The sequence below is a fragment of the Tremella mesenterica genome, assembly GCF_000271645.1.
Source record: "Tremella mesenterica DSM 1558 unplaced genomic scaffold TREMEscaffold_15, whole genome shotgun sequence".
NCBI classification, from domain to species: Eukaryota; Fungi; Basidiomycota; class Tremellomycetes; order Tremellales; family Tremellaceae; genus Tremella; species Tremella mesenterica.
This window is the reverse complement of record NW_006711239.1, coordinates 579,706-603,371: the sequence shown is the minus strand read 5'-3', so window position 1 is coordinate 603,371 and position 23,666 is coordinate 579,706. Positions and strand designations below refer to the sequence as shown.

The window sequence follows — 23,666 nt, the reverse complement described above, 5'->3', positions numbered from 1 at the left end:
GGCATAATCTCTCAGTCTCTTGTTCTCGCAGCACTTCTATGTTCTGCATAGTTCTTCATAGTTCCTCATCGATCACCTTCGACAAAGTCAAGCGACTTCCGGCGCATCCCATAGGATGTCATAGTAGGACGTAGGTAAACACAGATATGGCATCGTAGGATATCAGTCGTTATCGGTGGGATGCAGGGCAATGCATGCAGGACAGTGCAGGACGGTTCAGAGCGCTCGTATTCCGCAGGTCTGCACGAGCCTCTTGGAAAAGGCTGATTTGTCTATATAAACCCTATCTTGTACTTTGTAGTCTTCTTTAGTTCTTGATCAAAAGTCATTTCCATTGCCACCCTTTTGGAGTCCAATCCATTCCAGTCCAGTCCAGTCCAGTCCATTCCAGTTCCCTGTAGTCTTGTCAGACAAGCCAGAGACATTCCTTGGGTCACAGTCCCATTCCTTGTTGGACTCAGTCTTGTTATCTTAAGTATATTCCTTGTCACTCCTAGTCCTTGTCCCCTTGTCCTTTGTCCTCTGTCCCAGGGTGGGCAGTATCCTTGACATGTGTTGAAGTACGTCAAAGCATGAGAGGGTTGGATGAACGTCTAGGAGGGATAGATAATATTAGCTGAGAAGATCGCTGAAGTTCTTCAGCGATCCTTGATTGTTGTCAGTAGTAAAAGACAGACAGAGATAGCTATATACAATCGGGATACATCGCCATCAGTAGAACAAAGCCCCAGTTAGAGTAACTACGCCGAAGTACGCCATAGTTACACTCCTTTCGACGTCTGCGCCCTCCTGGTTGGGTGAGACATCGACTTAGAAGCGTCAAGTTAGCCTAGGTTCGTCGGCCGTCGGTCCACTAGAAGATAGTTGTTCGACAGCCGTGACATATAGGCTCTTCAATGGATTCTTTGAACTCGATGGGTTCTGTGATGGGCATGGGTTCCGTGATCTCCCACTCAATTGGTTCAATAGGCTCTTCTGACTCTACAGATCTTGATCTCATCCACTCAATTGGCTCGATAGGCTCATCTTTGGACAACATTGCGGAGGTACGAAGTACATGAAAAGTGTATGGAGAAGCAGGTAAGTCTTTCTTCCACATGTTAACAGGTTTGTGGACGGAATGGAAGTGGAGCGCTTGTTGTTCAGTCTTCATATTTGTCTTTTTACATCCATTATTGCTAAGCAATCCCCTCTGCCGTTATACCCTCCGCCGTTCTCACCTCTGCCTTGGGTATTCCCTTAAACTTTGAATTTTCCGAACCGGACGCCCGCTCCTATCGCCTCCCGAGTCAATAACCTAGTCCCTGTGATGCTGCCATCATCCAATGCGCAGTGCCACGCTGCCACGCTGCCACATTGACGATCGCACCGGAGCCCCACAGACGTCACCCCTTCCTCCATCTTGACTTGATGCTCTCCCTGCATACAGTACCATCCCTTCACCTTCATAGTCTACGATCAGTGCTTCACCGCAATGTCTCCAGCCTCTGTACTAATCGTCGGGGCTTCACGAGGTCTTGGAAGAGCCTTAGCTGAACACTACGTCTCTCTCCAATCCCGTGTCTTCGCGACCGTCCGTTCGCCCCTCAAACCTGATCAAGACTTTAAAGGTCGTATCCAGGTGGTAGAAGGGATCGATTGTTCTCAATCTGATGTGGGAAAGGGAATTGTCGATGGATTGAAAGGAGAGACGGTGGAGATTGTTGTGATCGTTGCTGGCTTACTTAAAACCGAGGTGAGCTTCACTCTTTTCGAATGGTTCGTGGGGAGATGAGATGAGTTAAGACTGACAAAGAGGAATTTGGGAAATCGAATTTTGAAGATGAAGTCTCCATGTATAAAATCTGCTCTATAGCTCCTGTTCTGATAGTCGAAAGTCTGTAAGTCATTTCGTGTTCTTTCGTTTGACCAGGCCTCCTTTACCTCCGTCCACTTGGGCGTTTTATCACGATGGGACAACATAAAATGTGTGTGCTGGGGTACCGACTGGTGATCTAGCATTTGTGGGACAATAAGCGATTGACCATTACTGACTCGCAGGGTCACCTCATCATCCCTAGCGCCCAACGCCAAGATCCTACTACTCACTTCTGAAGCCGGCTCGGTAACACTGCGCACTCAAGGTGAAGGCGGAGGGATGTACGGTCATCACGGCTCTAAAGCCGCTGGGAATATGGTTGGCAAATTACTCAGTTTTGATTTGAAAGATAGAGGTGTGCCGGTAGCTATGATTCACGTAAGTACGCTCCTTGCGTCTTTTCCCCCTACCACACACAAAAAGAATCGTCTCTTCCTCGTTACTCATGGAAGAATCTCTAAAGCAACCTCTATGAACCATCACTCTATGTTTCATTGTTTTCTTCCCTTCCGGTCGGGCTTTCGGTGTCACGAGATGGGATATGACATAAAACACAAGGATCATTCAGACCGGAAATGATTGTCGAAAACTAATGGACAGCCCGGCTTTCTCAAAACGGAAATGACCAAGGACGCCGGTATGGAGCAATTCTACGAGAAGATGGGTGGTACGTTGCTATCCCCCTCACACTTACCCGGCTTCGAATTGCCCCATTCACTGCACCTCCTTCCATCTTGATCCCGTTTCTTCTACTTACTACTTCTCCATCCTGTCTGTCCCCCTGAACCGACATTAGAGACTCTCAGTAGTACTGTCTCATCATCATCCCTATGACAAGTGATAATCTCAATCTGTTTAAACGGGGGCATAAAATGTAACTACGTATTGACGCTCAGCGGTCACTCCTGAGGAAGCCTGTGAGCCATTTGCAGCCTTTGTGGAGAAACTCAACATGGACATGACTGGTAAATTATGGGCACCGAGTGGGTTTTCTTGTTGTTTGCGTTCACCTCTCCATTGCTCCCATCACCACCTCTCCTGATTTCTGCCTCACTCTCCTGCGCAAGAGGCACTTGACCCCTTTCTCTCCACGCACTGTTTTGTGTCCTCTCCACACGAGGGAGAGACTTGATCCTGTGTCCCATCGATGATTGAAGACAGAAACTGATGATCAGTGGGCGGAAGGGGAATTGGAAACGCCGAGGAAGTACTAGGCAAGAAAGCGGCCTCTCAAACTGAACCTCTCGAACTACCCTGGTGATGTTCACCATGAGCTCTCGAAGGGAGCGATCGGGATGGGATTGTTGTATGTATAGGAACGGACTGGACCCCTTGCACAGAGCTCATCAAGGTCACGAGTAGGACACGAGTACTGATATGCACACATTCGCATTTGCATAATTTGTCATTTTACTTGATTCTTCCTTGACTACGTTCTTCTTCCCCATCCAACCTCTCGCCGGCTGGATGTCATCGGTGAAGTAAGTAATGGTGATAAGACCTCATCGGTGGGAGCCAAGACCCGCTCCGATGCCACGAACCTCTCCTGCGCCCCTGGAAGCGTTGAAGGTTTCTTTCTGGCTGTGAGAGAGATCGCCAGTGTGGAGCTTTCCGTTCTCGAGGATGATGACAATCGCAGCTCTATGGGTGAGAATCGCAGTGCAGGGTATTCGGTGTGAGGTGAAGGCGGTTTGTTTGTACATTAGGATGATGATAGTGTCCGACGAGTGGTCAAGAAAGAGATGAATCAAAATGGCAAGGGATTCAGGGAGAATGGACGAAGGAAGCACAGAGTGATCAAGAGCGAATGAGTGGAATGAAAATTGAAATAAGGGTAATATTAGCAGATCTCTTGTCAACATGCGAGCGAATCACTCACTCGACGGATTTATCCTTGACGTTATTTTCACCGCCAAAGAAGACATTTTCGATTTCCTGACGCGATACTTCGTTCAGAGGACCGGTGTGGCCTTTGAGGGCGCTATACTGATGGTCAGAAATCATCACTACATGTGATCAGTGCTCGACTGCAAGGGCGATTGCCATCCGAAGGTAGGACGGGATAGACTGTTTAAGTTTGAGCATACGGGTAAAGTGACAAGACGACAGGCAGAGAGAGGTACCGGAGGACAAAGAAGGGAAGAGTGAATGGGGACGGAGTGAAGAGTGGGGAGGACGTGGCAGCAGTAAGGGAGACCTCACGATCGCGAATTTACCGATGATTAGAGCCAAAGCGATGGATCTATCACCAGCTTTCCATCGTTCATACTGATGGTCAGCGCACTGGTTGTGTGAGAGATAGTAGTGAGTTGACATAGTAGGTTGACGACAAAGGGACCCACCTCGACAACGTCATCAACGAAGACGAGATATTCCGGCCCATGAGGGTCAGGTTTGTAGATGACGGTACGAGCAGCTTTGTCAGGCATGTCGAGTGGAATGATTGTTGTCCTGTAGGCTAGTGCGATGTAGTGAAGAAGAGAAGAGAGAAGAGGTTGGGGAATATGATGATGATACGATAGAGGAATGTTATATCAACCAAAGACGAAAGAACAGTTTGGGGGTCATGACGTAGGATATTCCTTATCAATCTGTCAGAGGTCGAAACGACACGTCATGGTTGGCAATTTCCACCGCCTGCCTCTCCCTTCCATCGCCTCCCTTGTATACTTTGACTTGGTGTTCGTATTGTCTTCATCCCATAGTCGTTATACTTGATAACCCATAGACGTATCCGGGTGGAGCTGATCAATTAGCTTGTAATGTTCCTTTCATGAGTCAGTCAATGAAAGAGAATGACGGCATCGTTACTTTAGAGGTCAGTGACGCAGTCTCAACGTGTTTCCCTCACACTCCTCCCTACAGTATCTTCTGCATCCCCGCCCTATGATTATAACGAAGTCGCTATCCCCTTTCTCACATCGAGCTTGCTCTTTGTTAGATCGGACACAACGTGCGCAAATGACTTCATGCACCACCAAATGACGGGCTTTTCTTCCCTTTTCGTACTCTTCCTCATCTAGTTACAGCTGGTTTGAATCCTCACATCGATTTCCGTATCTCGCCATGGAAGATCTGCCTCAGCTTGTCGGGCTAGTGTGTCAGAACGCTGACCCTACAGTCTATCTCTGCACAAACACATCTGATGCATATCATGTCACCGAATACCATGACCATCTACTCCTTTGCAACCCCCTGACACACATGGCTGACTCGATCTGACGCCACTGACATGACGAAGGAAATAAACATCTACTCTCCTGGCTTGGAACAAGAACAATAAATGCAGTAGATCCATCCGGTCTCGGCGTGCACCCAAGTTTTGTGCGGCCCTCGATGTCAGCTTGTCATTTTTCCCTATGCCTCACACTTCTCAACTTTCGAGTGTGAGGGAGGATGTGAAGAATTTGAACGAGATGAACACTCACAATCCCTGTTATACCCCTTACTCGTTCCACAACACACATGATTCCATCCCAACTGATTCACCGGAACGGCCTGATTCACTTCTGTTTCTACGGGAATGGACGTATTCGGGTTCATCAAATGATGTGACATGGTATCGGGATGATGGAGTTCGACGGGAGTCCCGCAACACATGATTGATCTTTGTGAGATCGAACTATGAAGCTAATTTAAACTGAAATTAAGTTTTCGTTCTTTGTATATTGTCAATGCTGATGAATGAAATGATTGAATCGAGCCTAGCTTGAACATTACAAAACCAACCACAAATCATCGGCTATGTGCATGCGAATCGTCTCATTTGACCAAAAATCTTCCTTTTTCGAACCCATATCGAGGTACAACACAAAGCCGCTGCTTCTCACCGGCTCAAAAACTTCTATTCACGTACGGCTCGTCGCCCTGATGATCGATCACACAGATTCGACACTGCTACCTTACCGGGCGGACCTTGCAGGAAATGTAGCGTCGTCAAGTTCAGTCCGAGGGATTCTTTGACATGCAGCAAGTTATCCGTAATCTCTATCACTCTTACGAACCCCTTGACCCCTTTCAGTGACCTGCTGTCAGGTGAGGTGCTCTTATGGAAGGGTACTGTATTCCGGTCCACTTACTGCGGCTAATTTGGCTGACACATTAGATGATGATATCGGTCCTTATAGCCGAAACTCAGTCGTCCGGTAACGATCATCCATCACAGAGGTGAAATCGGTCCTCCTCCACTAGGCAAAGGTAAGAGGGACTGGTGAGTTACATTATATGCCATCATTCACTTATATGTTACTTCTGTATCCCTCTGACCGACAATCAATCACCGCAGAACGAGTCGACTCTCACCGATGACATTCCTCGTTCTTCATATCTGAATCCCGTGGGAGTTTTCTCTTCATCCGTTCCTCAAGATGGCTCAGATCTCTCGAAGGGTACCGACCCCTCATCCACCCCTCTCTCTGATCCTTTTCTATTTTCCTCTGTAAGCACCTCCTTTTCCACCTCGACAAGTGGCGACGGGAAATGAACCTCCGCGACCATAGTCTTGTACAGTTTGCCGCAATGAGAACACCAGAATATCGTCCGTAATATTGTGCCATCTGGTATGAAGGCGCTAATTTTGAAATGAGGTTCTAGCTTCAATCTCACATGCCACACATTGACACTGCCCTTATCTTCACTTTCCAAGCTGACGGCGAACTGAGAGGAAGTGGGAAGGTTTGATGAGAATTGGACAGGTCGGAATGAGGCTTAGGATGTAGGGTACTTACTACCTTTGTTGAGCGCTTCAGGATCTCCAGGACAAAGTTCAGATTCCCATTCGTCTTCCTCGATATTCACAATCGTTTCAGATCTGCTCCCATTTCCTTCGACAATACCAACCATTTCAGACATCCTTGTCTCTCCCCTTCTTAGCTTTGTCTGATCCGCTTCCTGTTCTTCTCGCTTCCACTCTTTCTGGTCTGTCAATTGATACTACTGTCCCTACTGACGATAACCCGTCGTCAAGGTTGTCGATGACAGGTAGCTGTTTGGTGACAGTCGGGGCTTGGTCGAGGAAGGAGATAAAGACTTCTTATGGTCTAATTGGCTTAAAGATTGTAATATTGAATGTAGATGGGTAAGTAGAGCAGAAATGAGCGGGATGACTATGTCATCGACCGGAAGACGTTGTTGGGCGCAGGGGGAGTAGAGGAAAGATGTTCGAGGGGGGTGAGAAGCCTCGTGTTCTCTGACTTCTACCGAACGACGCACGCGTTGAGGTCGGATAGGTTTACGGAAGTAAGTAAGGATATGGTCTCTCGTACGTCGAGAGAAGGTCATATTTGTGGATAAGATCAGTCAGTTGAGAAAAGTAAGATCGATGAGGTTCAGGTGAGACGAGATCATATCCAGATGAATAGTCACAAGCATGAAAACTGTTGAAGAAGACCAAGATGAAGGAGATGAGCTTCGACGTGATAAAATTGATACATCCATACCCCAGCCTCGACCGACTATACTTCTCAACAGACAAAGTCACATAAAAATACGGTACAAGAAGAAAAGAGAATGGAAGGTTATTTTGAGAATGTCGTGGGGTTGTACACTGAACGGCAGAGGAAGGTATGTTACTTGGTTCGATGCGTTTGAAGGGTTGATGGGTCGATGAGTCGATGGGCACTCGTAGGAGGTGAGATCAGGGAGGCACGATTGTTCAACGTTTGGATTGAGTGAGGACTGTACCGCACCATCGACAGAGAGCGACGTCCCATATGATACCAAATCGATTCTCAGGTCTAACGATCCATTTATGTTGTCCTGTCGTTTAGCTCGAAACTCCCTCTCACCTCACCTTTTCTATCGTATCCAGCCTCTTGCGTTCTCAGGTTGTCACGTATACAAGGGCCCAATGAACCTGAGCGCCAGCTACAAAAGATGAGAGAAGGAGGTCACGAGGAAGGGCGGGAGGGACTGACCATGTGAATTCGTTTGGTTCATATCTCCCGGACATGAAGATTTCGAGATAAAGTGTTTAGGGGTTGTAGGACTAGGAGTTGCCGAGCTGCTCATTTTTTCCTTGGACTACCTAATCGTAAAACGTGATTAGGATGGAGTAGAGTGAGAAGGTGCATGCATGTGAATGTCATACTTGAGGGGGGATGACACGATTGGCTTCTTGCTTCTTTCGTCTGATTGATGGTCGTCGAGGGTCGAAGCTGTGGCCGTGACGACGAGAGTGGGTCGCGTGTGTATTTTGATGGTGTCAGGTATGATCAGTGAGATCAGTATGTTAGTCGGAACGGGGTAGAACACATGCATTTACATAAAACTTCAGAATTTATACATCTCTACACAGCTCAAGTCACGACTCACGATTCAGAGTGAAGACATTATCGTTGTCGACAAGCGGATGAACCCACTGGCCTTTGAATGTGGAAACCATGGGTTTGGCGCTCACTCGTCCTAAACCTCTTCCTCTTTCTCCTCTTCCACTCTCGCCACTTTCTTCTCTTCTTTACCCTTGTCCACCTTGTCTTCCTTACCATCCTTAACCTTCTCCTCAACCTCCTTGACCACCTTGACATCTTTCTCCTCTTTCCCCTTGACTATCTTGTCCCCCTTATCCCCATCTACAGACTTGTTCACCGATTCTCTCCTCGTTCCACCTTCCTTCATCCTGTTCAAAGCCACGTTTCCCAATTTAGCCATGTATTCCGCCGCTTCGGGATCATACTGTCCCCATGGTTTCTTCAACCAAGTCAGAATGACCTGTCTCTGTTCTTTCTGTACAGCCAATGCAGCTTCCGCCTTTGTCTTCGGACCATGAATTTGTTCCACAGGGTTCTCAGCTTGACTTTTAGTAACTGGTCCGATTTGTTTTGAAATTCTTCTCGGAACAACTACTTCTCCTTTGACTTTCTCCTTTTCCTTCTCCTTATCTTTTTCCTTCTCTTTATCTTGATCTGATACTTTAGGTTTTACACCTTTCAATTTATCAAGTTTCTCTTTTTCTTTCTCTGCCAATTTAGCTTTTTGAATATCCCTTTCTACCTCTTTGATCAATTCAGGAGGAATTTCCATTCCTTCTTTCTTCAAATTTTCCAAAATGTTCTTCCTTTCCCTCTCCATCCTTAACCCTTCAAAGCTTCTTTTGACAGGTTTCTTATTACCCATTTCAGCTAACAACTTCAAATTCTCACTAGGTAACAAAGCGCTCAAATCTTCAAAATCACCTTCAGCTAATTGTTCACGTAGATATTTATCTTTCTTAGCTTGTTCTTTAGTTCGTGGACCTATGAAAAGTTTTTTCAAGAACGGGAATTGTTCATCTAATTTAGCATCACGTTCTTTTATTTTAGCTTTTTCTTCTTCTATTTTCTTTTCATGTTCTTCTTTGGTTGGTGGTCCATGAAGTTTTGGGAAAGAAACGGGTATATGAACGTTTGGGAAGATATCAAGTGACATTGCTTGTTCACAATTGTGTAATTCTTCTTCTAATTTGTGAATCATACGATTATGATTGTGCCATGCGTCTTCTCCTGGGATGTATTCTGAGGTTAGGTCAGTTATTTCCTTCTTTCCTGAATGACGATAATCCCCCGATTTTCCTTCCTCTTCCAGGGCGATCGAACGCCTCACAACCATTTATTGTGAACATTACGAGACAGTATCGTTGTGAACGTATCGAGGCAGCATTGTTGTTGGACGATTGGAAAAAGAATGATACCATGTAGGAGAGTGTGAGAGTTGATACTGAGTGACAGGGAGGAAAAACAACGAGCCACTCACCATTATGCGTCTGTTCCCACCTCAACTTTGCAATCACATACTTACAAGCCGTCGCGTGATGTGCCCTCAACATGGCGTAAGAAACTTTCGGTTCTTCCAAAACAGCGGTAGGTTTGATATTCGTTTTCTTCAATGCCACATTCTTCACCGAATTATTCTTGGAATCTTTCCCCGAGATTGGAGAATTCTCCCCGGAGATGGGCGAGAGGGGAGAAATGGGGGAGACAGGGGTTAGACCCGGTCCGTCAAAATTACCCAGTCCACCTAGTCCCTTTAGCTCTCCGGAGGGAGAAAGAATATTAGGATAGAAGGAAAGTGGGGATAAGGGGGATGTGGGTGATAAAGGGGAGAAATGAGGTGAAAGACCTAGATGAGTAGTGTGAATAGCTGGATGGTTGGGACGCATGAAGATTGCCATTTTGTCTTTGGTCACTTTCCTGTTTGGTCGTGCTGCTTGAAAAAAAAGGAAGAGACTGAGCTGACGTTGGTTGAAGTGTCCCAGTTGTAGAATGAGAACAGTTGATTCGAGTTCGGTGGGAGTCTAAGTAACGGGGCGAGAAAATAGGGACCGTTGGATCAGAATAACAAAGAGTAACGAGTGAGTACTTCTAATCGATCAGTACTTCAGCTCCAAAGTCAAGACCCGATGGTTGATCCTTGAAAAGGAAGTAGCTAGTGGGTCAGAGTATGAGACTTGAAATCACGACGTGAGTGGGCGGGAAACGGGCTAGAGTACGAAACTTGAGAAATCAAGTAAGAGGTCAAAGTATCAAATTGTGTATTTGAAGATTGATTCGTAAGTTGAAAGACGATAAAGTCTAGTAAGATACGAGTAAATTGTCTGATTGTCAGAATGTAAACGCAGATGAAGATCGAAGGAAAGAAAAAAACAACGACCAAAGTCAAGTCTCTGATATATCCCTCACCTCTTCAAACCCCCAAGCAATGGAAGGACCAAATACCATCCTTTCATATTGTTTGAGACATGTAACACCGCTCTCTATCCTTTCTACCCCTATCTCCGCCGGAGACGTCAGAGTGTGCTAGCGTTTTCTATGGAGGGTGAATGGGGTTAAAGAGATTACGTTGGAGTCACTTTCTTCCCCCTTTTCAAACAATAGATGCCAGAGTGTGTTGGAGTTTTGAATGGAGGGAGTTGGGGGGAATATGTTGCGTTGGAGTTGTCATTTTTCCCTTTCTTCATCGAGGGCGTCATGTCATGTTGTCCTTTTCATGCAGGGAGGAAGGGGAATACAGTACGTCGCATCGGTATCTCATGGAAGGGCAGGGGAGGATGAGGAGGGTTGTCAGTTGAATCAAACAGGGATCGACATCGGTATTGAGTCATACATGAGCGTAAAGGCGAAAGGATATCAAGGATGATTGTTTGATTCAGATCCATGATGACAGGTAAGAGATGCATCTCTATTGCTACATTGATCAGCCCAAAGTGTACTCTGTATCACCCACAACATATGTTACTCCGAATCCCAATGTACCCATCATGGTCTTTTGTCAATCATTCGAAACTTACCAACCGCCCAATCCCGCTACCTCCATGAATGTACTAAACTCTGTAGCCACCACAAATCCAGGTAGGGTATCGCACTTTGAACAGCCGTCATGAGGCCATCATCAGGACGAAACAGCCGTCGAGTGGATCTTGACCCAAGGAATCCCACGCCATGTATCAAGTTGACAATCCAGCCATGTCGAACCCCTCAAAAGCTCTATCAAACACATCATCTTCTACCCCAACGTCTCCATACACATCCCCCCATTCCCTCGTATCACCACCACCTTCCGACCTGATTAGCTCCATCTCCATCTCCCAAACTTCTCTCAACACCTCGCATACGCTTCGAAGACCAAACAGGAACCCCATGTCAGGAGTGGTGTGATGTTTCGGCGGGAATCGAGCCATAGCCAATCCCGTCACTGGATCCGTAGGTGTGTCATACCCTTTCCCAAGACCTTCAGGATTAGAAGCTTCCGCCCGACGAAGGTCAGGAGGAAAGGGAACGAAATCTTTCCCGGTGGTGGTGTGAGCGAAATCTACGACGCGGATGTTGACTTCTCCTCTGAGACGTTGAGTGTTGGTAGCGTTAGGTCGTCGATGGGAGTGAGGGTGAGGGTGTGCGTCAGCCGAACGACTCCTACGTGATTTTGAAGGATGTGAGGAGGGTGAAGGAGGATGGGAAGTACGAGAGTGGGATTGAGATTGAGAGTGCGAATGGGAATGTGAATGAGAGTGCGATAAAAGATGCGATGCGGAATGAGGATGTGGAGCAAGACGAGTTGATATCACGACAGAATGAGGATCATGAATCGGTAATCTCGCATGACGTCGGAAATGATCTTGAGCATCTTCATCACCATCGTATATCAACAACAAAGAACATCCGTAAAACCTAAAACCGTCGAGACCGAGGACGATGGAGGCCAGTCGGTGTAACTTTCGAACTAGCAAGGGGATGTGATCGATGAGAAGCTTGATGCCGTCATGTAAAAAGTATCGGAGTACACGGGCAAAGTCGGCGGTTTTTAGCTCACGGCCGCGATACTTGTCTTTGGATGAGAAGGATTGTGTGGATGGGTGCCATACCTGAGGTCAGCTGGAATCCCAAGCTGTTCCATCCATTCACTGCTGCAACATGGCATCTACCCGGAGACGTCGGGAGACAGTCGTTTGCACTCTGTTCTATTGGGCTGGAGAGGACATGAGGGGGGAAAGTAAGATGGGCACCACAGCATTTCCATCCGTGAGATAGTTGGACGTCCATCGTGGTGCGAGGGGAGAGAAAGCTTGGAAAAGAGAAGGTGGTGAAGAGAGAAAGCTGGAAGAATAGAAGGTGGGGAAGAAAGGAGGCCGGGGAAAGAGAAAACGTTGACCCACCTGCATCCCACACATCCTCACTCCCAAAGTCCTACTAGTGGTCAAATCACATTTCTTCCTCTGACTTTTCTTCTTCAAAGGAGTAGCATCACATCCATATTGTCTCGTCCCCATCTTGAGATCCAACACACAAGGATGTTTCAACCTTCCCGTCAAATCTTCCATAAAGATGAATAATTCTTGTCTGGTGATATCCTCTGGATTTAGGGTGTTCAAACTTTGATTTCCTCCGATTGACGGGTACGTCAAAGATGTTAGATGTTGACCGTTGGAATCGTTCTTCGCTTTCAAAACGCTATTGTCATCGACATCTTTCTGATGATTTGAGACAGATGTCTGATCCGGTGATTTGATTGTATGAGGAAGAGGGAAAGGATCATGCGTTTCTACATTTGACCGGTTTTCCGGAGTCGTGAAATCATGTCGTTTGATGGATTGGTCGGTATCTGTTCGACTTGAATGCTGAGATGTTCCAACAGACCTTCGGACGATAGTAGGAGAAGGTTGTAAACCTTTCACCTCTTCTTTTGGAAACCTAAATCCTTCATCACTTTCTTCCCCTTCATCCAATCTATCCATGGTAAACATCTCACCTTCATCCTCTCCAAACCTCCCATCTCTTTCCGACACCCTTTCTCTCAATTCACCCAAAGCCACATCACTCCTCGTCCTTCTAACATTACCTTCTGACCAAACTTTCAACCTACCCGAACTCGTTTCACCATCTTCATCATCCGCTTCTTCCCCATCTCTTTGTGAACCGGCATCAGACGTCGATGCTGATGTTCGAGAATGGACACCTTTCCTTCTCAATCTTTTGAGAATAGCTCCAAAAACGTGATCTTTCAACTTAGTATTGACTGTTGTACTTCCCGTACCTCCAAATCCGTGGGGTGAAGATGCTCCACTGTGTATATGACTCTCATCTAGATTGGCAAGGAGACGTCTACCGATAGCGGGTGAAGAAACTGTATGATGTAATGATCTAGGAGATGGGGCAGGAGTGGCAGGTTCATCGATTTCTCTAATGGGACGAGGGATGGCAAGTCCACCCATCGGGTGAGATGGCGTCGATGGACAATGGGATAAGATCCATGATTGTGATGCCGATAAAGATAGTTTATCAATTGAAGAAGAAGGACTTTGTGAACGTGGAAATAGCGATACAGGTGACCGTGCTTCTTCATCACCTCTATCACGGCTACGATGACGGGTTTCATCCTCACTCGTGGTACTCACCACACTCGGTCTGGGACCTAATCGACGGAAGGGTTGATTGCGGAATAACCAATCGGGGACGACGTGTCGGTTCCAGTCTAAAGACACTTCGGGGATCTCATCGTGATGACTGTGTGCGGACACGGATTTTTGAAACGGTGGTCGAGAGAAGGACAGGTTGTTGGGAGTAGGAGGGTGGGACGTGGTAGGTGAGACCTGATGAGAGGACTGGAGTGGGGTGACGGTGCCTTCGGTGGGAGCGGCGGTAGATGGGAGTCGAGAACGACGATAATTGACCATCATGACGCCAAGGTATCGAGGGATGAACGCAAGCAGGGCAGGGGCGAGACGTTCCACTTCTTCGTAGAAGAGATTTTCCCGGGAAACCAGGGGCTGAGGTCAGCAAGGTATCCTTCGCAGAGCCTTTGCCTCATCGACGATAAAACTTGAGAATGCACAGATTGTGAGCTTGGCAGGGTAGTGGATAACGCACAAGCGATTGAGCAGAGCACAGCAGCGTCTACAGGGATGTCAACAGCAAAAAAAAAGGACGAGGAGAGGTATGATACGAGACACGCAGACAAAGTTGATGAGCCTGATGAGATAAAGCTCAAGGACGAAAGGAAAACAAACGGTTCGGGAGGTGTTGACAAAGAAGACTTCACGTTGAAGACTAAACACACCACGGGGGAGGGAGCGTGAAGTTGAGGAATGAAAACAAGATCACTCACCTTACATACCGCCCTTCTGGTGAATTTGTAAATAGCACTGTGTCCTCCTACCGCATGACTAAATGGTTTCAGAGGTACCGTCATTCCACCTCCTTCATCTTCCCCTCTTTTCCCTTCTTTCCTTTCTACTTCGTCTTCAAACTTTTCGTTCCCGGATATTTCAGATTCACTTGCCGATTCTTCAGTTGTGGACCAACTTTCGTCGTCTAAAACGGAAGACATGAATACTTCATCTTGCTCTTCTTCTACCCCGACTCGGCCCGTCTCCTTGAGAACTGCGGTGTGGGTTTTATAGCGAGAGAGAGGATTCAGATGCAGCTGTACCGATGGAGATAATGTGTCAATCTCATGATGAGAGAGAGAATTCGGATGCAGCTGTACCAAAGGAGATAATGTGTCAATCTCATGACGAGAAGGAGAGATCAAGTCGAGGTGTGTCGATGGACTGGTCGGTTTAAATTCTCCTCCTATTGGGGGTGTTTTGAGAGGAAATCCAGTGACACCGAAGTGAGACCTTGTAGGAGAGTCATACGAATGTCCCCGTGAAGATTCACGCCGAAGTCTGACTGGGGAAGTCGGCGAGATCCTATCGTCTGAATGGGAATCTTTTACGGGTGAAGTTAATGATGTTGATCTAGTTGTTGAAACCTTTGCAACTGATCCATGACGATGAAGTAAGTGTCGAAAAGAATGAGAACGTTCTCTCGACAATGAAGAACTGATTGTATCTGTCAATTCTCCGTTCACTTCTTTACCGTTCTCCCACACTACGACCCTCTCTTCCTTCTCCACCCTCTCTGCTTTCCTCCACATCTCTTTCCGGATCACCCCGTCCTCATTGCCAGGTGTAAGTATGACACCGTTCGAACTGACGTAAACTGGTATGCCCGCCGCAAGGATTTCGCCGAGATCGAGATAGATGAGCAGCGTTGAATTGGGTCGGGGAGTGATACGATGATCTGTCAAAGCTGGAGCTAGATGGATGTGTTGACGAGACATGCGTTTAAGACCTTGATCCTTGATCACCTCCCATAACTCCCACTTTGTACCATGTACCATCTCTCCTACTATCCTCCTTCCCTCCTCATCGTCCATGACAGGAGTAAGAAGTGCCGTGGTTTCCAGATGAATGGAATGACCTTGGGTAGCTCTGATGAACCATTCACCTTTTGTCTGACCGTCATCCTCTTCGGTTTTTCCTTCGGTATTGTCTTTGGTCTGAGGAGGAGGAAGTCGGATCAGAGGTAATTCTGTGGGCTCAGATATGTCCGAGGTGATTCTTGTCTTTTGTGGATCCTTTCCCACATTGTCCACTTCTGAAGCGTCTACTCGATTACTGGCGTTTACTCCTTTTCCGACGTCCAAACTCGTTGAAACGAGAGGCCGTTCATGGTCGACACGAACGGGTATTATCTTCGAGATACCTGGCGGGGGTCTGGACTTCTTGGGTGGCTTTGGTCTCTTCTTGATGGGAGGAGAAGGATCGTATCCCCACAAAAGTTCAAAACGCTGTTTGGCATTTTCAGCGACGATACGGAGGACCATGTCGAGGTCTATCTCGCGCATTTTGGGACGGGCTAGAACGTCGCAGAGTCGAACGAAGCCATCAGACCGAATATGAAGTTGTTCCTTCTGGGCTCCATGACGAAGGATGTAAGCGAGAGTCTTGCTAGCTCTCACGTCGGGATCATTTGACGGTCGTGGCCTGGCTTCTGGAACGTGACCGAGTGATGGCATGACCTTTGAGAGAGAGTTGGCATATGGTGGACGTATACCGGCATTTTCGATAATCTCCTTTTCCTCATCTTCACCCTCCTGTTTTTTCCCTTGTTCAGAATGCGATCCGTGATGAGTGTCATCAGCCAATAGATCTGACCTTGTCGACAAGGTGCTTTTACGTTTCATCATACTTGGAATTATCGTCTTATTCGATGTCGATGTGATCGATCTTGACCTCGAACCGACTTTTGGACTTTGATGCTCTGACTTTTCTTCGAGAATCGTATCTTCTTTCTGAAGTTCACGAACCTGTCTGGATTCCTTGAACAGACCCAATCCTATACTCCCTTTTCTACCAGCCTTCTTGCCTTCTCCTTCGGCTAAACTCTCCTTGGCTTCATTCAACACTCGAAGTGCTTCTCGAGGGAGAGAGATTTCTTCACCGCTTATCCCACGCCGAAGCGCTTCTCCAAAAGAGGCATCGAAGTCTTCTCCGAGACCGAGGTCCAGTTGGAATGGTCTCGGAGGGAGAGAATACGCTTGATCGGTGGAGAAATGAGGAAGGAAAAATGATTGTGGTGCGGCAGGGGGGTGTGAAGGGAGGTGAATACTATTCGCCCGGTGTTTTCGGGACTTTCCAGAGGACGATGTCAGGTTCGGAGGGGGATGTTTCGTACGAATGCTTGCAGAGGGAGCGTACGTAGATTGTGGATCAGTCGGTTGTGATGTGTAGGTAGAAGATGCAGGTGCACCATGACGGGAGATAGATGTCGTGATAACAGATGGCTGAGTGGTCGAGGTGGAAAGAGGGAGAGGAAAGGATAAATCTGAACGAGTGGAAGGTGGTCGTTGGGTAAACGATCCCTGTCTGTTCAAAGTCACAGAGGAGGGTGTAGGGAGATGAGAATGTGAATCATCATCAGGGTCATCGGAAACAAGACGGTCTACCACTGATTGACGCAGAGAGATTGTCGCTATTCCTACTTCATCTTTACCAGATCCGTCTTCTCTCATCAAAGTTTTGTCTTTGAAAAGTCGAAGTCTGTCATCACTAGGTTTTCTTTCTCTCTCCTTGCCCTTGCGAGATTTACTCCTGTTCATTGTGAGTTTACGTTCTGACAAAGTTGGTCTTCCTTGTTGACGTGAGACATCTTCGTTCCCACTATCAATCCGGTCATCTATTCGACCAACCGCATCTTTCTCCTTGCGGGACCGTGTTCGATGGAGTCGGGTGGGTTTTGGTAAAGGTCGTATCTCGGAAAACAAACCCGACGTAGATTGACTATCGGTGACCGTTTGAGATAGCATATCGATGGAAGATTCTGACAGATCGGTGGGGTGATTACAAAAGTCGTAAATGTCGTCATTGAGGGAAGTAATATTGGAAGGGATAGAATGGTCGATTTGAGCTGCGAGAGGAGGTGTAGACGGAGGTAGTGCCGCATCCTGAGAGGTAGAGAGTTTAGGTGGTGTTCGAGGTTGCATGGAATGTGTGATACACTTTTCAGACCTAGACAGGTCCGAGTTTTGCCTGATGGGCGGAGGATGGCTCATGTGAGATGTCTCAGCTGGTCTGTTTGTGAGTTGAGAACGAACTGGTGACGTATGAGTATGTATGACCTACAAGTCTCATTGAGACATCTTTCAAGCCGAGGGGCCCAAGGGATGGATTGGGAAAGAAGAGAAACGTATGAGATGATAGATACAAGCTGATCATGAGGTGAAATAAAGTGAGAGACATACCTTCTTGAGAGTCATATCGTCTTTCTCTTTCCTACCCTTATTTCGTTCTTTGACCCAACTGATCCAGACCGGATTCTAAAACTTTCAAACCCCAAATCCCAGTCCACGATCCCAACCGGAATCCAATTTCGCACTTGGAAATCTCGAATCAGGTCGAAATGTATCCTTGGTTCCAATCTGTATTGGATATCCGAGTAGAAGAAGAGATTCGCCGTAAGAGTGATATAAAAGGAGCGATAGATTCGTAAGAAAAGAGTAGTATTGTAGTAGCGATGAAATGATGACGTGACGTATGAAAAAATGTCTGAAGATCAATCTCACAATCCTCTTTCTTTTGATCCGATTATACTGTATCTTTCCTTTCCCGATGCCTAGAAACTCGTCGCAGATCTTTGTTCGACATACAAGTAGTTCGGAGATAAGAGGGGAGGTAGATAACGGCGTAGAGTGTGGATCAAAATGATGGGATAGATGAGAGAAGTGAGAGAGAGATAATGGCGTGAGAGGAATGATGTGTGATCTCTGGAGATGAAGATGGATGTTCGTCTCTCTCTCACTAACAATGTGTATGTATGGTTGGGAGTGAAAAGGTTGTTGCTGTATATTCAAGTATAACTATGGGATTTACCACAAGAGAGAGAGAGAGAAAGATGATTAGTGTGAGGAATGTTTGGATGGAACGAACGTGTTTCGATTCAATATAAACCTAAACCTATAACAAAAGTTACTCGGTCTGATCAACAACAAGTTGGTATTGGATGAACACGTGCGATGGGTCTACAAGCTAGATCGCTATACTAATCCACTCGACGTGGTTGGGTGTAGATGAAGGGTGAGTGATAGAGGGGAAAGAGAACAAGTTGTTGTAGCCCGGCCCGGCATTTCCGACCGACTCGACGTACAGCTATGCTACCGTCTCACTTGACATCTACCTCTATCTTACTTTGTCTTGCTAACGACTACGTGTGGGTGACTGCCAGCTAGAAAGACAGAGGGAGCGTCATTGGGGACATAGTCACACAAAAGTATCTAGATGCATTTCCCTTTCCCCCACTTGACCTAGACATCCATCCCCCTATACTTGTACGTCCCCCCCTGCCCACTCGCCTTTTTCACACCTCATCCCAGATGAGTTGGTCCACGATGCATCATCGCATAGGTGACTGACAATGTCAGGAATTCAAGTCGACGTCCATCAACTCAAAGCGACGTGTAACACAACTCCACCCTACTCCTTCCTCTTATAAGTCCGACGGAACAACTCATCCACCCCTTCGAGGTAATAACTCCCAGGCCATATATCGTCCAACGATCCTTGAGGTGTATATTTCACCGCGTTATGATTGGACTCCCGTAGCTGCGTGTCAATAGTGTACCATAAGACAAACCACAAGCACGAGCCGAGATAGAAACCCACCTTCAACGCCGTCACATATTCCTCACACGGTCTGACCTCCATGGAAGCCAACCTCTCTTTCAGTCTCAATTTCTCTCGGATGTCCTGCACGGAACCATTGACACGTATGACGAAGAAAGAAGCTGCGCAACCCGATCCGAATGCGTACATGGCGATACGTTGGCCGAGCTGAATGTCAGGTATTGATACATCGCAGGTCACTCGGAAAACTCAAACTCACAGCCAAATCACCATTACTCAACACACTGGCCAACGCACCGTACAAACTCGCCGTGTACATGTTCCCACACCTCGCCACGCAATCCGATCCCGGTGTCACGGCCGACTTGTAATGATCGTTGGCCAAAGTCAAAAACGTCTTTTCCACAGTCTTGTCGGTGTACGTCTTGGTCTTTTCTAGAGATTTTATAGCAGGGAGTACCGAGGAGAAGTGCGGGGAAGAGGGGTTTCGAAGGTAGTCCTGGGGGTCAATTCATGGGAAAAGGTATACAAGAGACCGTCAAAGAGACCCCCACGCACATTATAAAACATCCTAGCGTGACCTTTCTGGACCAACTTTCCATACGGACTATGCAAACACACATAATCAAACTTGTTTATGCCTTCTTGTCCCTCTGACCCATGCCCATTGACTCCATTCCCGTTGATTTGAGAACCCCCATTGGCCAGTTTGGCGATAGCGTCAACGGCATGTTCCGCAGCGTCGGAAAGAGCGGCAGAGACGGATGACAAAGATATTTGTTTGGCAGCGCGAGCACGGGATTTGGCAGCTTTGTCGAGATAAGTGTTGTATGCGGCGTCGAGAGCGCCGAGATAAGCTGCTATGGTCCAAGGGCCATCGACAGTTGGCTGGGGTCAGACCAAGCTCAATTCTTATTCCCTTTATAGGGTGTGGGTTATTGGAAAGGAAGGTGGAATGTGCGGTGCGTTACGTTGCAGGGATGAATGGTAGGAAGGGGAATGAGAAAGAGAGGCAGGACAAGTGAGGTCTAGAAGGAGGCATACATCTCATGCAGGTGGGTGTAATGAGATGACAAGGGTGATGTGTGTTGAAGTAAGAGTGAGTCAAAGGAGGTTGAGAGAAAGAATGAACGGCCACATACATATTCCGCAGACAAATCGGGTTTGTAAAAATCATACGTGTGAGCGATGTATGTCCCATGGACGGCTAAAAGTTAGTTTGGATACTAAGTGGAGATTGGACGGGGGGACAAGCTTATCGAAACATGATACAAGGTGCGATGGGATCACAGTACAACGACGAGCGAATAGGAGTAAACTCACGCTCCAAGACCAAAGGAGCATCAGGTCCAATCAACATGGCACAAGCTCCCATCCCACCTACAGGTCTAGCTCCACCTTCTTTATAAATGGCAATATCACCACACATGACGATGGCGTTTCTACCGTCCCAACTTTCCGATTGTATCCAATTGACGCAGTTGAACAAAGCCGCGGTACTACCATAACAAGCGTTCTTGTTATCTATCCCTTCGATATCGTGATTGCCATGTTTGGCGAAGAGTTCCATGATGACCGTTTTGGTGGCTTTGGATTTATCGATGAGAGTTTCGGTACCTACGTCTAGACGGCCTATGGAGAGAGGGTCTATGTTGTATTTCTCGAGAAGGGATGAGACGACTGGTGGTTAGGGTCGGTACGTGTGAGATGAGGTAGAGATGGCTCACCTGTGAGAGCGATAGAGTTGACGTCTTCTCTGAAGCGTCAGCATTGGCCAGGAGTGAGTAAAAGAGAGTAAGGAGGGGGGGTAAAAAGAATGAGCGTAGAGTTGACCCACTTGTCATCGGTGAAAGCCATAAACTTTTGTCCCAGACCGATGGTGTATTTGCCTTTAGAAACGCCATCGAAATCTTCCAAAGCACCTTCAGAGATACATCGCTTGGGGAAATACATGTCCATGGCGAGTATCCCGACGTTGAAAGGACGGGGAGGGATATGGAATGACATGGTGGGGGGGGTGGGGGTGGTTTGAGTGGACGAGAGGTTCCGAAGCGGGGGGTGGGTGGGGTGCAGGCAGGTGGCAGGTGGACGAGATGGATAAATGAAAAGAGATAGGAGGAGATGGGAGGTGTATGAGTATATATATATATATATATACATGTATATAGGTAGGGGTGGAGGAAGAGAGGGATGGGAGATGGGACGATGGTTGCCGCTTTTTTGGGGGTGGGGGGGAATGTTGCGTTGCGCTCGGACCATGGTCACGTGACATCTCCCCCCTGGAGCGGAGTTTGCCGCTGAGCAAAGTTTCAAGTAAACTTATCCCTGTACTACTCTACATAACTTACTGACTTAGTTGAATAATGTATCCCTCCCACTCTTCCCCCTCTGCTTCGTCATCATCATGGTCAGAGCAGGAGCAGCGAGGTGTATCATCCACCGACACCACTGCCATCGATATCGACGTCGACTTGTTGGCCCTTCTCACAACTTGTATTCATCCGCGGTTCCATCTCCCCTCTTATCACACCATCTCCCAACATCCAACCCTTGACTTGGAACACTCACCGTTGAACAATGACCTGCCTGTTATAAATCAACCCAGATCAAAAGCCGAGAAACAAAAGGATAAGAAGAAGAGAAGGAAAGAGAGAGAGAGGTTGAGAGTCGATCAAGGTTCTGATTCACGTCTTTGTTCGTATCACCCAACAGGGATGGATATGGTAGGTGAGTCACAACCAGTGAAAAGCCAGTCATGTTACCGGTAGGGGGTATCTAACCTCTTCAGAATTCAAGCTGTTTTCTAATGTACGCGACATCTCTTTGGATAAACCTTTGGAAGAGTATCCAGTCCCAATGTGAGTGCCTTTATCATATCCCTAAACAGTGAGTGACCCAAGGATTTGAACTGACACGGCAGAAACCCTAGACATATTCCTTTATCTCCCAGTACCACCAATAGAAAAAGGAAAATCATACAATCTTCTGTTTATAATCCTTCCAACGCACCACTCGAATACACATACACCCATCAACCATCATCATCTTCAATCACCTACCGTCTGGAATCTCCCATTCATTCCGTCCCATCTCATCGACAAACCTCATCGTTTCCTTCCCTCGCTTTCATATCTACATCATCTTACCCAATTCCAACTTGGATACCTAATCTACATTGTCTGCCCTCAATGTCCAACGAATCACACCCCAGACTTGCCCGTCGCCATTCAAATGAAGACGAGTCAAAATCATGTGAAAGGATAAAACCGTCACGAAGGAAACAATCTCGAGCACTCGAGAAACAAGTGATGCCTCGATATTGGACGCCGCCCCAAGGGATTGGAGGGAAGTCATTGGGCTACGGGTGGGGTTATCCTTCGAATATAACAATGAGAAAGGGATTGACTCATTGACACAATACTTTCACGACGATTCTTCACCGAAGAGGATATCCATCCCAGCGTACCAGCGTGGACCTTCTGGAAACACATCGGCACATACAGCCCTCGAGTGGCAGATGTATGATTGTTTGGATACGCGACCTTTACTGAAAACATGCTGGTTCACGTGATGCATGCACCAACGGTGGTAGGATGAAAAACTCCACGAGAAAAAACCCAAATGGGGAAAAAAAAGAAATCTCGTGGAGAAAACCCTACTCACCCTATCTACTACAAACATCAAGTTATTCCGGATCGCAATTCCAAACCTGAGAAAGCCTCCCTACTCGTACGAGTACTCTACTCGGCCTCCAGTAACTCCGACAAGGACAAGGATCTGTAGCACAAACCGAAACCGCCGAACGTCACGCCACATATCAAGAAATGGGAGCCTGCCAAGTGAAAAGACCAGAAGACGAGTGACAGAGTGACTGGCAGAAGATAGAAGAACCACCGAGACCTAACCATAGCAGGCGACCATGGTACAAGTGAGAGGGTGACACTGACAAGAGAGAAACAAAATACAGAGCATCGAGTCATCAAACAAGGAACAAGGCTGTCACCCAAAAAAATTCGGACGGAAACCTCCAGTATTGAATCACAGATCAAAATAACAAGAAACTTTGGAATTGGTATGACACCACAAGTCAAATGAGCCATATAACAAGAAACGACAGTAATCCCAATCTGTACGAGGCCAGAAGGCACAGGAAACATGGACACACAAACACAATGAAAGTCGAAAACAACCGAAACCGAAAACAAGAAAACGGACACCAGAAAGCAGGAACAAGTGACAGGCGGGAAAGATGAGACAAAGAGACGGCCAGAAGTGAGCCTACCAGCTCATACCGGTATCTGTTTCCAACCACTCTCTAGAGCATCTTGAGCCAGGATCGAGACGCCTAGGTAGGTCTTTGCCAACGTCATGTGCCCTATGACCTCGGGTTCATGT

The 23,666-nt window shown here is 47.1% G+C and overlaps 8 protein-coding genes across 8 annotated transcripts; 2 read left to right on the top strand and 6 right to left on the bottom strand.

Annotated features, from left to right (window-relative positions):
- Positions 1-1,474: 1,474 nt before the first annotated feature.
- Positions 1,475-3,119, top strand: TREMEDRAFT_35109 (uncharacterized protein; the record flags this gene model as incomplete). Its single annotated transcript, XM_007007635.1, has 6 exons — positions 1,475-1,735; positions 1,798-1,880; positions 2,041-2,236; positions 2,459-2,525; positions 2,755-2,841; positions 3,034-3,119. The coding sequence occupies 6 exons, from the start codon at positions 1,475-1,477 to the stop codon at positions 3,117-3,119; spliced, it is 780 nt and encodes a 259-aa protein (XP_007007697.1).
- Positions 3,120-3,234: 115 nt separating this feature from the next.
- On the bottom strand, positions 3,235-4,368 carry TREMEDRAFT_45835 (uncharacterized protein). The gene is made up of 4 exons (XM_007007683.1): positions 4,201-4,368; positions 4,061-4,126; positions 3,738-3,844; positions 3,235-3,499 (listed from the first exon to the last, which is right to left on the bottom strand). Exons 1-4 carry the CDS (start codon positions 4,285-4,287, stop codon positions 3,361-3,363), a joined length of 399 nt encoding a protein of 132 aa, XP_007007745.1. The 5' UTR covers positions 4,288-4,368; the 3' UTR covers positions 3,235-3,360.
- A 1,852-nt stretch (positions 4,369-6,220) lies between these two features.
- On the bottom strand, positions 6,221-6,709 carry TREMEDRAFT_65698 (uncharacterized protein; the record flags this gene model as incomplete). The annotated part of the gene is made up of 2 exons (XM_007007775.1): positions 6,221-6,564; positions 6,586-6,709. The coding sequence occupies 2 exons, from the start codon at positions 6,707-6,709 to the stop codon at positions 6,221-6,223; spliced, it is 468 nt and encodes a 155-aa protein (XP_007007837.1).
- A 1,551-nt stretch (positions 6,710-8,260) lies between these two features.
- TREMEDRAFT_65697 (uncharacterized protein) lies at positions 8,261-10,004 on the bottom strand (the record flags this gene model as incomplete). The annotated part of the gene is made up of 2 exons (XM_007007774.1): positions 8,261-9,348; positions 9,587-10,004. 2 exons carry the CDS (start codon positions 10,002-10,004, stop codon positions 8,261-8,263), a joined length of 1,506 nt encoding a protein of 501 aa, XP_007007836.1.
- Positions 10,005-11,954: 1,950 nt separating this feature from the next.
- TREMEDRAFT_35090 (uncharacterized protein) lies at positions 11,955-14,515 on the bottom strand (the record flags this gene model as incomplete). Its single annotated transcript, XM_007007631.1, has 4 exons — positions 11,955-12,191; positions 12,483-12,661; positions 13,988-14,093; positions 14,432-14,515. Coding segments are annotated over 4 exons (606 nt in total), but the record flags the coding sequence as incomplete, so codon positions are not given.
- Positions 14,516-15,065: 550 nt separating this feature from the next.
- Positions 15,066-16,168, bottom strand: TREMEDRAFT_70249 (uncharacterized protein; the record flags this gene model as incomplete). Its single annotated transcript, XM_007007806.1, has 2 exons — positions 15,066-15,149; positions 15,179-16,168. 2 exons carry the CDS (start codon positions 16,166-16,168, stop codon positions 15,066-15,068), a joined length of 1,074 nt encoding a protein of 357 aa, XP_007007868.1.
- A 2,741-nt stretch (positions 16,169-18,909) lies between these two features.
- Positions 18,910-21,283, bottom strand: TREMEDRAFT_41020 (uncharacterized protein). The gene is made up of 8 exons (XM_007007666.1): positions 21,109-21,283; positions 20,999-21,027; positions 20,595-20,951; positions 20,414-20,478; positions 19,830-20,159; positions 19,531-19,770; positions 19,311-19,478; positions 18,910-19,250 (listed from the first exon to the last, which is right to left on the bottom strand). The coding sequence occupies exons 1-8, from the start codon at positions 21,276-21,278 to the stop codon at positions 19,122-19,124; spliced, it is 1,488 nt and encodes a 495-aa protein (XP_007007728.1). The 5' UTR covers positions 21,279-21,283; the 3' UTR covers positions 18,910-19,121.
- A 351-nt stretch (positions 21,284-21,634) lies between these two features.
- TREMEDRAFT_65694 (uncharacterized protein) lies at positions 21,635-22,842 on the top strand (the record flags this gene model as incomplete). The annotated part of the gene is made up of 4 exons (XM_007007773.1): positions 21,635-21,998; positions 22,060-22,129; positions 22,192-22,354; positions 22,531-22,842. The coding sequence occupies 4 exons, from the start codon at positions 21,635-21,637 to the stop codon at positions 22,840-22,842; spliced, it is 909 nt and encodes a 302-aa protein (XP_007007835.1).
- Between the last annotated feature and the right edge of the window lie 824 nt (positions 22,843-23,666).

Bases quoted from the DNA above. Each gene is read 5' to 3' on its own strand.
- TREMEDRAFT_45835 (XM_007007683.1), bottom strand. From the start codon at position 4,287: ATGCCTGACAAAGCTGCTCGTACCGTCATCTACAAACCTGACCCTCAT. The intron at 4,127-4,200 runs GTGGGTCCCTTT...GCTGACCATCAG, and splicing joins TCGTTGATGACGTTGTCGAG to TATGAACGATGGAAAGCTGG. The intron at 3,500-3,737 runs GTGAGTGATTCG...TCTCACCCATAG, and splicing joins GTCAAGGATAAATCCGTCGA to AGCTGCGATTGTCATCATCC.
- TREMEDRAFT_41020 (XM_007007666.1), bottom strand. From the start codon at position 21,278: ATGTCATTCCATATCCCTCCCCGTCCTTTCAACGTCGGGATACTCGCC. The intron at 21,028-21,108 runs GTGGGTCAACTC...CTGACGCTTCAG, and splicing joins ATGGCTTTCACCGATGACAA to AGAAGACGTCAACTCTATCG. The intron at 20,160-20,413 runs GTATGTGGCCGT...GTCTGACCCCAG, and splicing joins CCGATTTGTCTGCGGAATAT to CCAACTGTCGATGGCCCTTG.